At 40.2% G+C, this 17,186-nt stretch overlaps 1 protein-coding gene across 2 annotated transcripts in view; it reads left to right on the top strand.

Annotated features, from left to right (window-relative positions):
- The first annotated feature begins 6,644 nt into the window (after nucleotides 1–6,644).
- Nucleotides 6,645–17,186, top strand: part of EIF3H (eukaryotic translation initiation factor 3 subunit H) — a 94,847-nt gene continuing 84,305 nt past the window's right edge. For both annotated transcript variants that reach the window (XM_054708349.1, XM_008143379.3), the window contains exon 1: nucleotides 6,645–6,810. In XM_054708349.1, the coding sequence (XP_054564324.1) occupies nucleotides 6,676–6,810 (135 nt within the window). In that variant the 5' untranslated portion in view covers nucleotides 6,645–6,675. The remainder of the gene's footprint in view (nucleotides 6,811–17,186) is intronic.

Raw genomic sequence — 17,186 nt, 5'->3', positions numbered from 1 at the left:
ATACTTGCATGGCCAGAAATGTAGACTTAGATCAAGCCTCTAAAGTTTCACATTAAATTATGAAAGTTGTGTGAATATTCTGTTTTTTATTAAGTATTTCTCATACCAGATCTACTTTCATTTAAGGTAAGTAAAATAATTATAACAGTAGTTGGCTTTCTTGCTATCCTAATTTTTTGCTTTCACCCTCAAAAATTTAGGAAATTCAAATGAAGTCTACTATAATTACCCACATTTTTGTTTACTGTGCTCTTTCTTCCTTAATGATATCCCAAGGTTCTTTCTTTTATTGTTACTTTTCCTTTTAGAGAACTACTTTTAGTCATTCTTTTTGGGTAGGACTGCTAGTAACAATTCTCTTAGTTTTTATTAAAAAATGTTTTGATTTCCTTTTTATTCCTTAACAATATTTTGGCTGAATACAGGATTCTAGGTTGAGAGTTCTTTTTTTTTTTAGCAGTTGAAAAATAGCCAAAACCGGTTTGGCTCAGTGGATAGAGCGTCGGCCTGCGGACTGAAAGGTCCCAGGTTCGATTCCGGTCAAGGGCCTCAAGGGTTGCGGGCACATCCCCAGTGGGGGTTGTGCAAGAGGCAGCTGATCGATGTTTCTCTATCATCGATGTTTCTAACTCTCTATCCCTCTCTCTTCCTCTCTGTAAAAAATCAATAAAATATATTAAAAAAAAAGTCTGTAATCAATTTCAAATTAATTTTTAAAAAAAGATATTAGTTATAAAAAAAAAGAAAAATATTATGCAACTTCCTTCTGGTCTTTGGTTTCCATTGAGAAATCCATTTATTTTATTTTTTAAAATATATTTTATTGATTTTAGAGAGGAAGGGAGAGGGGGAGAGAGAGAGAGAAACATCAATGATGAGAGAGAATCATTGATTGGCTGCCTCCTGCACGCCCCCTACTGGGGATTGAGCCCGCAACCCGGGCATGTGCCCTTGGCCGGAATCGAACCTGGGACCCCTCAGCCAGCAGGCAGATGCTGTATCCATTGAGCCAAACCAGCTAGGGAGAGAAATCCATTTTAGTTCCAATTATTTTTCTCTTAAAAAGTAAGGCCTTGTCTCTTGCTGCTTTCAAGATGTTTTCTTTGGCTTTTAGAAGTTTGACTCTGATATATCTTGGTGTGCATTTCTTTGGATGTATCCTATTTGGAATTTGCTCAAGCTTCTTTAATCTGTAGGCTATGATTTTCCCCTAATATTAAGGAAGTTTTCAGGTGCTAGTTCTTTAATAACTTTTAATCCCTGCTCCCTTTCTTTCTTTCTTTTTTTTAAAAATTACTTTCCTGCTCCCTTTCTTTTCTCTTTCTAAGACTTGTATGACAGGATTGTTATATTTTATTTATTTATTTACTTACTTACTTATCCTCACCTGAGGACATGTTTTTATTGATTTTAGAGAGAGAAGAAATGAGAGAGAGACAGAGAGAGAGACAGAGAGAGAGAGAGAGAGATATGAAAAACATCAGTCATTACCTGCTGTACTTGCCCTGGGGATCAAACCGGCAACCTAGGTATATGCCCTGACCCAGAATCAAACCCACAACCTTTTGGTGCATGGATGATGCTTCAAACAACTGAGCCACTAGGCCAGGGCAGGACTATTTTTTTAAATTTTTTTTCTTATAGTTCCACAGTTCTTCAAGGCTCTGTTCATTTTTTTTGTTTCAGTCCACTTTTTATTTTATTGTGGAAAAATAACACAAACTTTAACATTTAAACCCCTTTTAAGTGTACAGTTCAGTGTCATTAAGTGTGTCCACATTGTGTACAACCATTACTATTTTTCCACCATCCCAAATTGAAACTCTCCACTCATTAAATAATCATTCCCTATTCCTCCCTCTTCCCAACTCCTGGTAACCATTATTCTACTTTCCTTATAAATTTGACTATTCTAGGTACTTAATATAAATAAAATCCTACAATATTTGTTCTTTTGTATCTGACATTTCATTTAGCATAATGTTTTTAAAATTCATCCATGTTGTAGCATGTATCTGATTTTCATTTCTTCTTAAGGCTGAATAATATTCAATTTTATGTATATGTCACATTTTGTTTATTAATTTATCTGTTGAATAGTTTTCAACTTTTGGCTATTTTGAGTAATGCTGCTATGAATATTTGTGTACAAATATTTGTTTACATCCTGGCTTTCAATACTTTTGGGTATATACCTAGATGTGGAATTGTTGGGCCATTTGGTAATTCTATGTTTAATTTTTTTTAAAAACTGCCATACTCTGTCTCACAGTGGCTGTACCATTTTATATTCTGTTCATCTGTGTACAGATTGGGTAATTTCTATGTTGCATCTCCAATTACTGATTTTTTTTTCCCTCTGTCCTTTCCATTCTTCTGTTAAGCCTATCGAGTTTTTATTTTTAGCTATTGTATTTTTTAAGTTCTAAATTTCCATTTGGTTCCTATTTATATCTTCTATATCTTGGCTGAGACTTTCAATTTCTTTGCTGAAACATTTTATATTAAGTGTGTTTATAATTGGTAGTTGAAACATTGTATGATGGCTGCTTCAAAATCTTTTCAGATAACCCTAACATCTCTGTCATGTCAGTGTTGGCATCTATTGATTGCCTTTCTTCATTCAGTTTGATATCTTTCTGGTTCTTGGTGAGATGATGACTTTTCAATTGAAGCATCGATTTTTGCACATTTTGTTATGGAACTTTGGATCTTGAGGCCTCCTGTTTTAGTTGGCTTTCTCTGACAAAGCTCTGGCAACGGAAGGAGGGAGTCCTTCCTTTTACTGCCCCATGAGGGTACAAATAGAAGTTCCATGTTCAGCCTTCACTGATTCTCTCAGGAGTGGGAACAGTTCTTTGTCACTGGTGGGGGATTGAAGTTCCAGCTCCAACGAGGCTTCCAGTAATACCTCCTGGATGAAAGGGGTAGGATTGCCTTATTACTGCTCTCCAGGTTTCCTTCATGGGGTTGATGTTCTCCTTATTGCTATGGGGGATGGAGCGGCTGCCTCATTATGGTCTGATAAGGGTTAAAGGTCAAATTCTCCACATAATCGCCACTGACAGAGAGCAGTTACTGGAGGCTTTTTGTGTTGTGTTTTGTTTTGTTTGTACCTGTTGGTGTTTCCAGGTCACTGGACTTCAGCTCCAAGCATGGAACATAAGTGGAAATCACAACTCTCTTATTCTTTGGGTCCCAATGTCCCTAGCTAGTCTTCCTTCTTCTTCCACCTTGCAAAGTCTTCTAATTTTTCTTCTACCTATAATGCCCAGGGGTTTAGATGCACTTATTGGGAGGAGCAGGGAAAAATATTTTTACATCTTCTCAGAAGAAGTCTGAATTTTGAATACATTTTAAGATGAAGCCTCGAGGAGTATCTGATGGATCAGGGGGTGTGGGGTAAGAGGAAAACAGAGGAGTCAAGAGTTTTGATCTTATTAACTAGAAGAACAGAGCTGTCATCAAATGAGATGGGGAAGACTATATGAAGAACAATTTTTTGGGGGGGAGTTGGAGCTCAATTTTACAAAGGTTAAGTTGGAGGTACCAGTTGGACATTTAAGAGGAGATGTTGAATAGGCAGATAGACATACTGGTGTGGAGTTCAGTGGAGAGGTCTGGGGAAATATAAATTTGGGATTCATCAGTATATGCATGAAGTTTAGAGGTCTGAGAGTGGATGAGATCACCATGATAGGGAGTAGAGATAAGGGAACAAAGATGTAGAAGAACAGAACTCTGGTGCAGTTCCTTCAGTATTAAAAAGTTGGGGAAGGGCCCTGGCCGGTTTGGCTCAGTGGATAGAGCGTCAGCCTGAGGACTGAAGGGTCCCAGGTTCGATTCTGGTCAAGGGCATGTACCTTGGTTGCGGGCACATCCCCATTGGGTGGGGGAGTGTGCAGGAGGCAGCTGATCGATGTTTCTCTCTCATCGATGTTTCCAACTCTCTATCCCTCTCCCTTCCTCTCTGTGAAAAATCAATAAAAAATATATATATTTTTAAAAAAAAAAAGTTGGGGAAGGATAGAGAAATCATCAATGGTGACAGAAGATGGGAGTAGCCAGTGAGATAAAAAGGAAACCAGAAATCCAAATGAAGGAAGTGACATTGTTTCTATATTGACTTCCTATTTCAAATTCTACTTCATGTGTCTCTCCCTCCCTCTCTTTGTACAGATGCTCCTAGATTTATGATGAGGTTAGGTCCCTATAAACCCATTATAAGTTGAAAATATCTAAGCTGAAAATGCATTTAACACACCTAAACTAATATCATAGCTTATCCTAGCCTACCATAAACATGCTCAGAACACAATATGCATAAGACGTTGGCAACACAGTATACTGTAAAGTATTGATTACTTACCATCCAGATCTCAATTTGACTTAGGAGCTGTGTTTTACTGCCCTGCCCGGCATCATGAGAGAGTATCATACCGCATATTGCTAGCCTGGAAAAAGATCGAAATTCAAAATTTGAAGTATTAATTGCTTTATTAATTAATTTGAAGTATGGTTTTTACTGAACGTGAATCACTTTTGCACCATTATAAAGTAAAAGATATCTTAAGTCAAATCATTGTAAATTGGGGATGGCTGTGGGCTGTTTCATGCACAGGGGCCACATGCACTGTCTTGGGTCAGGTTGAAGGAACCTATGTAGTGTGATTAGCACACATGTCTGGAAAATCTTAGTGGGATATTTCCAAGGCTAAAAAATTACAAAGGAATTTAAAACTTTACTTACCAGTTTTATTGTGACTAGTAATATTGGTATTGTAATTCTGAAACAAAACCATATATATAGTAGGATAAGGCAATTAATAAATGTATTGTTATTTGTAAGTAACCTGCTTTCTGGTGCTCATAATTCCAGCTAGCCAATGATAGGCACAAACTTCTAGATCTGGTTCTTCCATGAGGGATTTTCTTCTTCTTCTCTTTTCTTTTTGATTATTTTTCTCTTACAGATTTCTAGTGTAATTCTACTACAATCAACCTTCAATAGTTCTAAATTTGTGGAGACTTTCTCTGTGGCCCAGGTTGTGGTCTGTTTTGATAAATATTTCATGTGTACTTGAAAAATAATGGATACAACTTTTTATGTTGTATCATTAGGAATTTTTCAGGTATAACTGTTTCTGTTCCCAGATTGTAATATGAAACCAGACCCTCACAACAAAAAACTCAGGGCAGGAAATACCCTTCATCAGTTCTGCCTAGATATTTATTAAATAAGTAAACATTTCCAAAATAAGGACTAGGCAAAATGTATTTAGAAGCAGACAAAGTTATAAATTCCTTATCTAAGATGGTTTTCTAAAGCTGTCAAGTATTTCTTTAGGTACTTGAGACTTGGCACTAGCCAGTTTTGCTCAGTGGATAGAGCATCGGTCTGCAGACCTAAGGGTCCCTGGTTCAATTCTGGTCAAGGGCACATACCTCGGTTGCAGGCTCCTCGCAACCAATTGATGTGTTTCTTTCACATCGTTATTTCTGTCTTCCACTCTCTCTAAAATCAATGGAAAAATATCCTTGGGTGAGGATTAAATAAATAAATAAATACTTTAGATGTGTATTTCACACTTAAGTCTGTTATTTTTACGGAATATATTTGGCATCATACTTCAACACTTTGCATAAAATTACTTCTTGGTTCTTATGTAAATCTTACATGAAACTAATAGCAGCAAAAGGCTATTCCGGTAATTCTGAAAAAAAAATTAATCTAAGTGGTTAGAGACAGTTATCTAAAATTACATAAGACAAAATGCAATACTGTTCACCAGTAATGAACAGAATAAGGTTGGATAATTCACGTCTGTTTCCCAATGTTTGTAATGGGAGTTAGTGAAACTCTTCATAGTTTGCAAGATTGGGAATTGGGGTAATAAAAAAATTAGAAGTGAAAGCATTTTTACACATGGGACACCATATAAGTGTGAATTACAATGCTATTATCAATAGCCTAAATGGAAACAGACTAAACATAAAGTGGAGAACATTTTATTTTTCCACCAAAATAAAAAGATTAAAAACGGCAAATATTCAATGTCATTGATCTCAAACTCTTTGTACACTACAAGTTAACAAGACTAATGTTTTAAACATTAGTTTTTCATCTTTACACATTTTTCAATATCTATTTCAGTGGATGTTTTATAATGTGCATGATACATCAATGCAGTAGCACATAAATAAGTTGTATTAATTTCTTAGGGCTGCTATAACAAAGTACCACAAACTGCATGGCTTAAAACAACAGGAATGTGTGGTCTCACTGCCTGAAGTTGGGGTGTCCTGAGGGCCATGCTCTCCCTGAAGGCAATAAAGGAGAATCTGCTCCATGCCTTTCTCTTTGTTTCCGGTGTTCCCGGCAATCCTTGGGTTCCTTGGCTTCTAGACACGTCACTCCAATCTCTGCCGTGTTGGTCACAAAGTCTTTTTAAAAAAAAGTCTACTTGTCTTCAAGCATTTCATCGGGAAAGCCTCAAGCGCACAATGCGCATGCGCAAAGGATTCCGTTAGGGAAGGAGTTGGAGGGAGGCGGGGCCCTACTTAGCCTTTCCTCCGCGCTCCGCCCCTCGGACGGCGCACTGCGTATGACGTCACACGAACCTTGTACTTCCGCTTCCGGTTACTCACGTTTCTCTTTCTTCCTGTCCCGCTGGAATGATGGCGTCCCGCAAGGAAGGCACCGGCTCGGCCACCACTTCTTCCAGCTCCGCCACCGGTGCGGCAGGAAAAGGCAAGGGCAAAGGCGGGGCCGGAGATTCGGCCGTGAAGCAAGTGCAGATAGACGGCCTGGTGAGTGGGGTGCCGTCTTCCCGGGGCCACGCGGGGAGCCCAGTTCCCAGCCGGGTCCCGCCTGGAGCGCTCCCCGGCAGCCTCCCCTCTGGGCTAAGTGAGGCTGGGCCAAGGTTTTCCCTGAAAATCCTCCTCTTTCGTCTCCATGTTTGGTTTGGGAGGCGCTACCGCTTTCTCTGCCGTCTGACGGGGGAATTGAGGGCCGAGAAAGGGGACCGAGGCTAGGGGTGTGTGTGACAGATTCTTGGGGTCTTGTTTTGAGGTGCTCGGGGCAGAGGACTTGGAGAAAAACTTTTCTGGGAGACAAGTAGGTTACCCCTGGGTGTCGAGAAGGATCTAGGACTCGGGGGCTATTGGAAGGGGAGAGTAGGGTAAACTTTTCTTCAGTCTGCTTTTTATACTTTTATTAAAAGTATGTGAAAGTCCAGATCTTGGTAACTGCCTTTCTGAAATGTTTTCAGTGACTTTGCAATGAGTTCAAGGCCCACCAAGATGTCCTTGCTTTTGTGTTTAGGTTTAATTCCTCGTATTTCCAAACTTCCTAGGAACTGTCCGTTCTAGCCACACAGAACTGTTTGGTAAGCCTGATGTTTAATATTATTTGTTCCTGACATCTTGATAGTGGCCACGACCTATTTTTTTTTTTCTTATATTCTTGAACCTTTTCTTTCCTACCTTTGGTCTTATTTATCAATTCCTCTGTTTCTTTAATATTACCTTTCCCTTAATGTCTTAACATTTTCAAGACATTCCCATGGTAAAATGTTCAGCTCTGTCTCTTAGCATTGTGTTCCATTCTTAATCCCCATATTTTTCCTTTTGAAGTCAATGGTTAAAAATTGTCTCTATTAGCAGTCTTCCACTGTTTCTTTAAGTCACTGCTTTTAGAATCTGCCACCACCAATTTCCTAAGTCTTTAAAAATATAACGGGTAACATTAGCAAAGAAGTGTAAAAAGGAAATCAAAATGTCATACATGCAAAATAGTGTCTATAATACATCTATAATAATAAAAGCGTAATGTGCTGATTAGACCGGACATCCTCCCTGACATCCTTCCGGATGTCCTTTCGAACGACATTCTGGATGAAGCTGGGGCTGCAAGGGAAGCCTGGGTCCCGGGTGCCTGAGGGAAGCTGGTGCGGGCAGCCAGGGGAAGGAAGGCCTACTCTTGCACGAATTTCATACATCGAGCCTCTAGTAATTTGAATAATCACAAAGTATATATTCACTCACCTGCTATTCAGCCTCAGAAACAGAACATTGCAAATATCTTTGAAGCTCCTTTCCATTTCATCCTTTTCTCCTATCCCTTCTCCCCACCCTATTATCACTACAATATTGTGATCTTTGATTCAGTAATTTTTTTTAGTAGCTTCACTACACAAGTATTCCTAAACATTTTGTTTAGTTTTGCCTGTTTATATTAACACATATGAATGAGTTAAGTCATAGCATGTTTTTCTGTGTCATACACACACACACACACACACACACACACACACACACATATATATATATATATACACATATATATATATATCACACCATGATTGAGATTAGTCCATTCTAGAGTAATTGCATTGCTATACAGCATTTAGCAATTTCATTGCTATACAGCATTTCATTGTATGGATATAACAAATTTCTTTATCTGACTGTTAATGGATAACTACATGGTTTTTTTCCTTGTGTGAAATGGTATCTCCATTTAATTGTCCATTCTGTTAGACTTGTCTTTTACTGTACCCTGCACAGAATCAGTGCTCAGCACATCTTTTTGGGATGGAGGAGTGGATCTTCATTGTAGTCAAGTGGTCTCATTGTTCCTAGACAAGATCAAGCTAATTCTTCTGTTGAACTTATATAAAACCTACTTTGTTCTCCCAAACCACTTTGAATCTTATCTTTCTTGTGTGCATTATACTTATGATACTTATAAAGTATGGTCCATGGACCAGCAAGACAAGCAGATTGGCCTCGGGTAGCTTGTTAGAAGGGTAGAAATAAAATATCTCAGAATCTCAGGCCCCTCTCCTGACCTAGTGTATCAGATGATTCATAGCATATTAATGTTTGAGAAGTACTGCTGTGGTCCACATTGATCTTTTCCTTTCTCTGAACTTTTTATGATGATGGCTTGTATTCATCTTGGCATATGATCATACACTGTTAATAATGGTTTACTGTTTATGTATTTTTCCTTTGTCACTGAGATGGTAATCTGAAGGCTAAAGTGTAAAACATTTGTGTCTTACATAGTTCCAGTGCTTAAAATCTATTACCTTTTTTTAAAAAAAATGTTTGTGTTGATTTTTAGAGAGAGGAAGGGAGAGGAAGAGATAGAAGCATCATGATGAGAGAGAATCATTGATTGGCTTCCTCCTGCACGCCCCCTACTGGGGATTCAGTCTGAAATCCTGGGCATGTGCCCTGACCAGGAATAGAACCGGTGACCTCTTGGTGCATGGGACAACATTCAACTAACTGAGCCATACCATCGGGCAAAATCTATTACCTTTTAAATGTTGTTTTCCCTTTTATGTAAAAAGTTGCCTTATTGTTTGAAATTATTAGCTACCTTATCCCTCCTTTATTGGAAGTAAGGTGGAGAATGTTACTAATAAATGAAAAAGTGAGAGTTACATATACTTCTTTTAAAAAATATGTTTTTGATTTCAGAAAGAGGGAGGGAGAGGGAGAGAGAATCATTGACTGGCTGCTTCCTGCATGCCCCCTACTGGGGGATCAAGCCCACAACCCAGGCATGTATCTGACCAGAAGTCAAACCGTGATCTCCTGATTCACGGTCGATGCTCAACTGCTGAGCCAAACCAGCTGCCCTCCATATATATTTTTTTGTCATCAGATGTCACCTCACAGGGACCTTCTGACTAATCTAAAGTGTCCTTCCTCATCAGTTCACTGACCCTTCTTATATCACTATTTACTTGTTGCTTGTTTGTATTCTCACACTAAAATATCAACTTCCTGAGAGCAGGACCAATGCCAGATTTGTTCACTACAACTTTTACAAGTGTCTAGAACATTGACCAACACGTAGAAAGCACTCAAATATTGTGAATGAATTATTACAGTCCCGTGGTACAGAAATATTCTTGAAAATGAATCGTGAGGAAACTGGTTCAGTAAATGCTAGTGTGTTGGTGAGAAAAGAGCACGCGAGTGAGGCTAGAAGACCAGTTAGCCTTACAAACTTGCTCATAGTTTGTCTTTTTAGGTGTCATTGTTGTTATAAGTAAGAAAAATCACTGCCCTGACCGGTTTGGCTCAGTGGATAGAGCGTCAGCCCGTGGACTGAAGGGTCCCAGGTTCGATTCTGGTCAAGGGCATGTACCTTGGTTGCGGGCACATCCCCAGTAGTGGGTGTGCAGGAGGCAGCTGATGGATGTTTTTCTCTCTCATCGATGTTTCTAACTCTATTCCTCTCTGCAAAAAATCAATAAAATAAATTTAAAAAAATAAAGAAAAATCACTAATGTTACTTAAGCATCTGCTGTTTACAAGACCCTGTGTAGGCAAGTTTGATTAGGTTATATCTGATCCTGTGATAGCTTTGGGGGTAGATGTTATCTCTGCCCTACTTACCTGATGGTTATTAAGCTCTAATGAGAAAATGTTGATCAGTGTTTTGTGAACAAATGAATAATTAAGATTTATAAAGGGCTTATATGAGGCTATGATATGTATCACTATTTTGTGTGTGTGTGTGTGTGTGTGTGTGTGTGTGTGTGAAACAATATAAAGTTACAGAGTATAGATAACAGCTTGTTAACCTCTATGAAACGGAAGCTCTTGTTAAAATTCTGGTCTTACATAGAAAATGGTTTGGCCTTTTACCATTTTAACAAAAATAAAAATTGTATGGCTCTTGGCTCCTTCCTTCATTTTCTGACTTTAGTGGAGAATAAGTTACTTTACATGTGTGAATAGTTCAGTGGGATAACGTGAAACTCTTTCAACATCAATTTTTACATTTTAGCCATTTTAAGTTTGAATCTTTCTGAACTGTATTACATAACTTTCTGCCCCTATAGCCAGAAAATATTGAACACAGCTTAGCCATGTTTTGATGCCTTAGTATTATCATTAAGAACATAGTTTATTGACCCATGCTGGACAAGGTCCTCAAGAATATATGAGAAAGCTAGTATCATAATATTAGTATGTAATTGTCATATTTATAGCTAAAAGAAATCAATCCTTACTAATAAAAGCCTAAGTGGTTGTCATGCCATGATGCCCTCATGCCATCGTCACAAGATGGCTGAGTGTACAGTGGGCGTGCGCAGGTGGTTGGGGCTGGGCTTGGCACTGCATGCGCGGCATGGAGCCTGCCTGGGAGTCCCGCCTCCTCCCAGCTCTGCGTGGCGAGGCCTACCTGGGGGTCCTGCCTCCTTCCGGCTCCGCACGGCGAGGCCTGCGTGGGGGTCTTGGGGGTCCCGGCTCCACCCTACTTCTTTGGGACAATCCATCGAGGAGCCCTGGATGGGTGGGGCCTACCTCTTTGGGGCGATCAATCGCAGGGCTCCTGCACTGTGACAGGGCACAGGCCAGGCTGGGGGGACTCCCCCCCCAGGGCATGAATTTCATGCACTGGGCCTCTAGTTTAGTAAATAATTTCAAGTTGGAAAAAGGCAACCTTTAGTCTCTGGGTCACACAGCTTAAGATATTGGGAAAACATTGAGGAAAACAGAAGGTATATTAAGGGAAGTTAGGGAGGAAGAATTAGTAGGTATTCCTAATGTAGTTTCCTAACTAAGTCCATCTGACTTTTCCATCTCAGTATACTTCCAATATTTGGATAAATCCTGCAGATATTCTGGCCATTGTTCCTTTTCCTTAAGGTCAGAGGGCTTACTGAAATTGAAATCTATTGCCTTTAACAACTTTTTTCTGACAGTGCCTCCTGTGTTCATGGCATGTACAGTAGTGATGACAAACTGTGCTAATGTTGTTTCTTGTAGCTGTCTTGGGATAATTTAAGGAGCCTAGCATACACAGCATTTCTCATGAAGGAGATGATTGAATTAGTGTCCCTGGGCCTCAGTTTCTTCTGCTTGATAATTTTATTTTTATAAAAGTCTTTATTGTTGAAAACATTACATGTCTGCTTTTTTTGCACATTGATCCCTTCTAGCCTACTCTGCTCCATCTTCTGCTTTAATATGAGGATAATGCATTGCCTTCTTACTGTAATTCTATATAATAAAAGAGTAATATGCAAATTGACCGTACCTCCGCCACATCCACCAGCCAATCGGGCGAGTATGCAAATCAACCCAACCAAGTTGTCTGTGGCCATGGAGCGAGCAGGGGGCTTGGGTTTCCCTGGCAATGGAGGAAGCCAAGCTTCCCGCACACCCTGGCCAGCCCTGGACTCCACTCAGGGCTACAAAGCTTCAATTATAGAAGATAAATAAATCACAGACACCAGGGCCTCCGCTTGGGTCTCCGAGGGGCATGGCCGGCCTGCAAACCACCACAGGCCCTTCACTCAGGCCGCCCCATGCCCCAAGGGAACCCCCACCCTGATCCGGGATACCCTTCAGGGCAAACCAGCTGGCACCCACCCTTGCACCAGGCCTCTGTCCTATCTAATAAAAGAGTAATATGCAGATTGACGATCACTCCAACACACAAGATGGCTGCCCTCATGTGGACACAAGATGGCCAGCAGGGAAGGGACCAGGTCTGCAAGGGAGGGCAGTTGTGGACGATCAGGTCAGCAGGGGAGGGCAGTTGGGAGGGACCAAGCCTGCAAGGGAGGGCAGTTGTGGGCGATCAAGCCTGCAGGGGAGGGCAGTTAGGGGTGACCAGGCTGGCAGAGGAGGGAAGTTGGGGGCGACCGGGCCTGCAGGGAAGGGCAGATGGGGGAGGGGGACCCAGGCCTGCAGGGGAGAGGAGTTGGGGGAGACCAGGCCGACAGGGGAGGGCAGTTGGGGGAGACCAGGCCTGCACGGGAGGGCAATTAGGAGTGACCAGGCCTGCAGGGGAAGGCAGTTAGGGGTGACCAGGCTTGCAGGGGAGCAGTTAGGCACCAATCAGGCTGGCAGGGAAGTGGTTAGGGGGTGATCAGGCTGGCAGGCAGAAACGGTTAGGGGCAATCAGGAAGGCAGGCAGGCGAGCAGTTGGGAGCCAGCAGTCCTGGATTGTGAGAGGGATCCCAGATTGGAGAGGGTGCAGGCTGGGCTGAGGGACCCCCCCTCCCCCGTGCACGAATTTCGTGCACCGGGCCTCTAGTAAATATATATAATTTCCTAATGATGTTTAAGCATTGTCGATAATAGTTCTAGTTGTTGGTATGGATTTTAATATTGGTATTAGTTATAGTGGGATTCCAAACTGGATGCTTTGCCAAGTAAATGGAATATAATGAAAAAATTTAACTTGAGTTGTTGCAACATGCCTGGCCTAGCTGAAATGGCATACAGTTCTCCTCACATGCCTACTCTCTGACATTAAAGGGCGGGGGTGCACAATTAGGATACATCAGACTGTTGGCTTCTTATCTTTTGATTTCTTGTCACTTTTGGCTTCAACTAGTTTCTATAAAATTATAAATTCTCATCTTCTTTTATACCCAGGATTTCATGTGTTTGGCTGAGCAACTCTAGGTGTTTTAAACCTTGGCAGCATTTTCTGGATTTTTAGCTCAGTTCTAGCCCCAGTATTGGGGAGAAAAGCCTCTACAGAGCATTGGGCTTTAAAGAGGGTTTTGCCAGTTCTTATTTTTGTGGTCAAATATTCTCACTTTTACTCTACCAACTCTACCTTGGTTTCTCTGATGAGAGCTTCTGATTTCAGCACTTAGATGAAAATTTAGATGCATTTGCTTTTCTCTTGTAAATTAGTTTACAAGTTTGTTTTTGTAAAATATTGAAAGTATGGTACTTGGATATTACTTAATTTGGCAATATATGAAAAAATATACTCCAAGGCAAAATATACTAAAAGCTGTAATTTTTCTCATAAGCTTCTATTTGTAGATCATTCTATAAAGTGGTTATATCCTGTAAAGTTAAGATTTAATAGCAAAGTACAGTATAATTTACACATCCATCTCTTTGATGGCAAACTGTATTGTTCCATTAAACCTGAAAGGGCTGAAATGGATACTGCTTTGTGCCAGAATAGTGTTCTGTATTTTTTTTTTTTATGTTGGTACCAAGCCCAAGCATACAAGAAAAATAAAAAATTGATTCAGCAAAATAATGGTAACTCAGTATTAATTTGGTCAAAATACAAAACTTTTTGACTCTTTGAGTCTAAATTTCAGCTGTATTTTGGCATACAGTTTTAAGATTTATATTCCCCCTAAATAGTACCTAAATGTCAAGGGTATAAAACAAAAACAGCCCTAGCTGATTTGGCTCAGTGGATAGAGCTTTGGCCTGTGGACTGAAGGGTCCGAAGTTCTATTCCAATCAAGGGCACATGCCCAGGTTGTGGGCTCGATCCCCAGGAGGCTGGGGTGGGGCGGGGGGGGGGGGGGGGGTTGGGGGGCGTGCAGGAGACAGCTGATCAATGATTCTCTCTCATCATTGATGTTTCTTTCTCTCCCTTTTCCTTCCTCTCTGAAATCAACAGAAATATATTAAAAACAAAAACAGAAAACCAGTATACATTATTTGTAAGCGAAGTTTGGAAAAATCACAAAAAAAAACACACAACGATAATTAGCCTGATTATAAGCTCATAACATGAGGTTGGTTAGCACCATTAAGATTTTGGGGTTTACTTTTCTAGTGTTTTTCCTATGCTTTAGTAAATACCTAGAATTGAAGTTAGCAGGTTAAAGGTTATGCATTTTCTTAAGTATGTTGCCAACTTGTTCTCCAGAATAGTTGTATATATGGTTCAGTTTACGCCCCCCACTACAGAGTATTGGAGTGCTGTGCTATTTCTTGGCACTGAAAGTTGTGATTTTCAAAAATCTTTGTCTTTATTTTAAAAATTAAGCAGGCTTGTTAGTATGCTTATTAAAGTGATTCAATTCAGTAAATATTTCTTGTCTGTTAGTGATAACACCAGGTTAGACTTCTGGTATCATCTTTGATTTTTCCTTAGTTTTCCTTGGATTCTCTTAAGGTCACTTACATTTTAATCTTATAACTGTATTGTCTGTACTCTTCATTTCTTGCTTTCCTTTCTGGAAATGTTTTTATTTGCATATTTTAAAAAATTGTGCATACCAATAATTAAAAGGATTTTAACCAAAAGAAAACGGCATTCTGGTTACTCTGCATTCTACAGCCTGTAGGACATCTTGGACCAGCTTGATTTTTACTCTGGATTTCACTGTTGTCCCACCGAGCTTCTTCCTTCACCAACACATGAGCGCTGTTCCTTCTCTGCCAGCCAGACAGGCACATGGAGAGGCAGGTGCCTCCTTCTTGGTCAGTAGTTCTCTGATGGGAAAAGGGGCAGCTCAGTCATTTAAACTTGATGGAACCTCTCTGCATTTTACAAAGTTAAGCAATTAAAAGAAGAAGGCAATACTTGTGGAACGTACAGTGCATATTGATGGTATGTGTACGATTTTCCTGCTTGCTTCTCCTGTTCAGTCATTTCTTTTGAAGGCAGTGGGGTTTTTTCTCTTGCATTTCTGTCTTCTTCACTTTTGACTTGTCAGATTTCTCAGTCTCAGCCATATCAAGTTTGTCAGACATGGTTGCAGAAGTGGAGTGAGTCTGAGAATGAAAGGAGTCCGATCTGCTCAGTGGCTGCTGCCAAACCTTGGTCTCTTTCCTGAACTATTGGAAAGGCCTCATGTGACTGGCTGGCCTTACAGATTCCATTTTGTACTTGACCATCACACAATGCTGCTGAGTAAATAATCATATTAAAAGGACAATTGTAGTCCTAGAATGCAAAAACCTGTTGGAAATACCCACTACACAAAACCAAAGTTTATAGCTTGACTTTTAAGATCCTCTTTACCTTTTGCTTTTAGTTGCCAAGAGATGACTGTAGGTACTGTTTTCAAGTTTGGTTTAAGGGTAGTCTTTAAAACAATTAAAACCAAGATTTTTTTTTCCTTTGGCTAGAAGAAAACCCCTGTTTTAAATTTGTGCAGATATGCCTAATCTTCAATTTTGTTTCGAACGACTTCATTGGCGAGGGGGAGAATTTTCCCCCTCTACTCTGTTTTAGTTCTTCTAGACTAATTAGTTCTGGACTAATAATAAAACTAATTAATTCTGGACTAGTAATAAAACTAAAAATAAAGCAAGACAAGCTAAATAGAAAAACTGATTTAATACATGTGCATGGGAGAATTATAATATGATGCTCAGATCATAAAATGAGGCTCAAAGAAGTGATTGAACCAGGCACCTTTTAATATTTTTTAGACAAAGAAACAACTTGTGAAGAATTCACAGGACAAAAAAGTTAATGCTCCTGCGAAAGGAATCTAAGCAAGATTTGGGTATTAGTGAGGAGTCTGAACAAAGTTTGGGCTTGGGTAGTAAATTAATAAAGTGTTTATAGAAGATCTTTGGCTCTGGATCTCTTAGCTCTAGTGATAAGGGTGTTTCTCAGCCCTCCTGGAGCAGGGAGGGCACCTTTCACAGGGGAGATTTATTTCTTGCACTCACGGAGACAGTGGAGGGTCAAGGTGCTTCTGTCACTGGCTGCTTGTCAAGTAACTTTAATTCAAAGTAATCAGTATGCCATTATGGGACATTTTGGGGTGGCCTGTCTCAAGCCCATCATCTTCTACAGGAGCAAGAAGGTGAGTAATCACTTCCTGCCATTACTGTGGCATACTTCTTATACTGAAAAACTAAAGCCCTTTTAATTATTAAACCTATTTAATGAAACAGCCATTACACTGGATACATATGGTACATAAATCAAAAGGCAAAAAAGAGTACGTAGTGAAAACTTTCATTTCTGTCTTCAACCACCGTCTTCTCAGAGGCAGCCACGTTACTCTTTAATATTTCCTTCTGGCCCTGTTTTAGGAAGCACTACTTCCTGTTAAGGAAGCAGAAAAAAAACACACAAAACCCAAATCACTGAAAGGCCTTCTTTTTTTTTTTTTATATATTTTATTGATTTTTCACAGAGAGGAAGGGAGATGGATAGAGAGCTAGAAACATCGATGAGAGAGAGACATCGACCAGCTGCCTCCTGCACACCCCCCACCGGGGGATGTGCCCGCAACCAATGTACATGCCCCCGACCGGAATCGAACCTGAGACCTTCCAGTCCGCAGACTGACGCTCTATCCACTGAGCCAGACCGGTTTCGGCTGAAAGGCCTTCTAATTATGCAGTGGTCCATGCTTTTTTGGTGTGTGTGAGGTTGGGGGTGGGCCAAATGGGTGAAGGGAGGCAAAGCTACA

This window comes from Eptesicus fuscus, chromosome 19 (assembly GCF_027574615.1).
Source record: "Eptesicus fuscus isolate TK198812 chromosome 19, DD_ASM_mEF_20220401, whole genome shotgun sequence".
NCBI lineage: Eukaryota > Metazoa > Chordata > Mammalia > Chiroptera > Vespertilionidae > Eptesicus > Eptesicus fuscus.
Note: the sequence above shows the minus strand (reverse complement) of the source record. Positions and strands in the feature narration are given on the sequence as shown.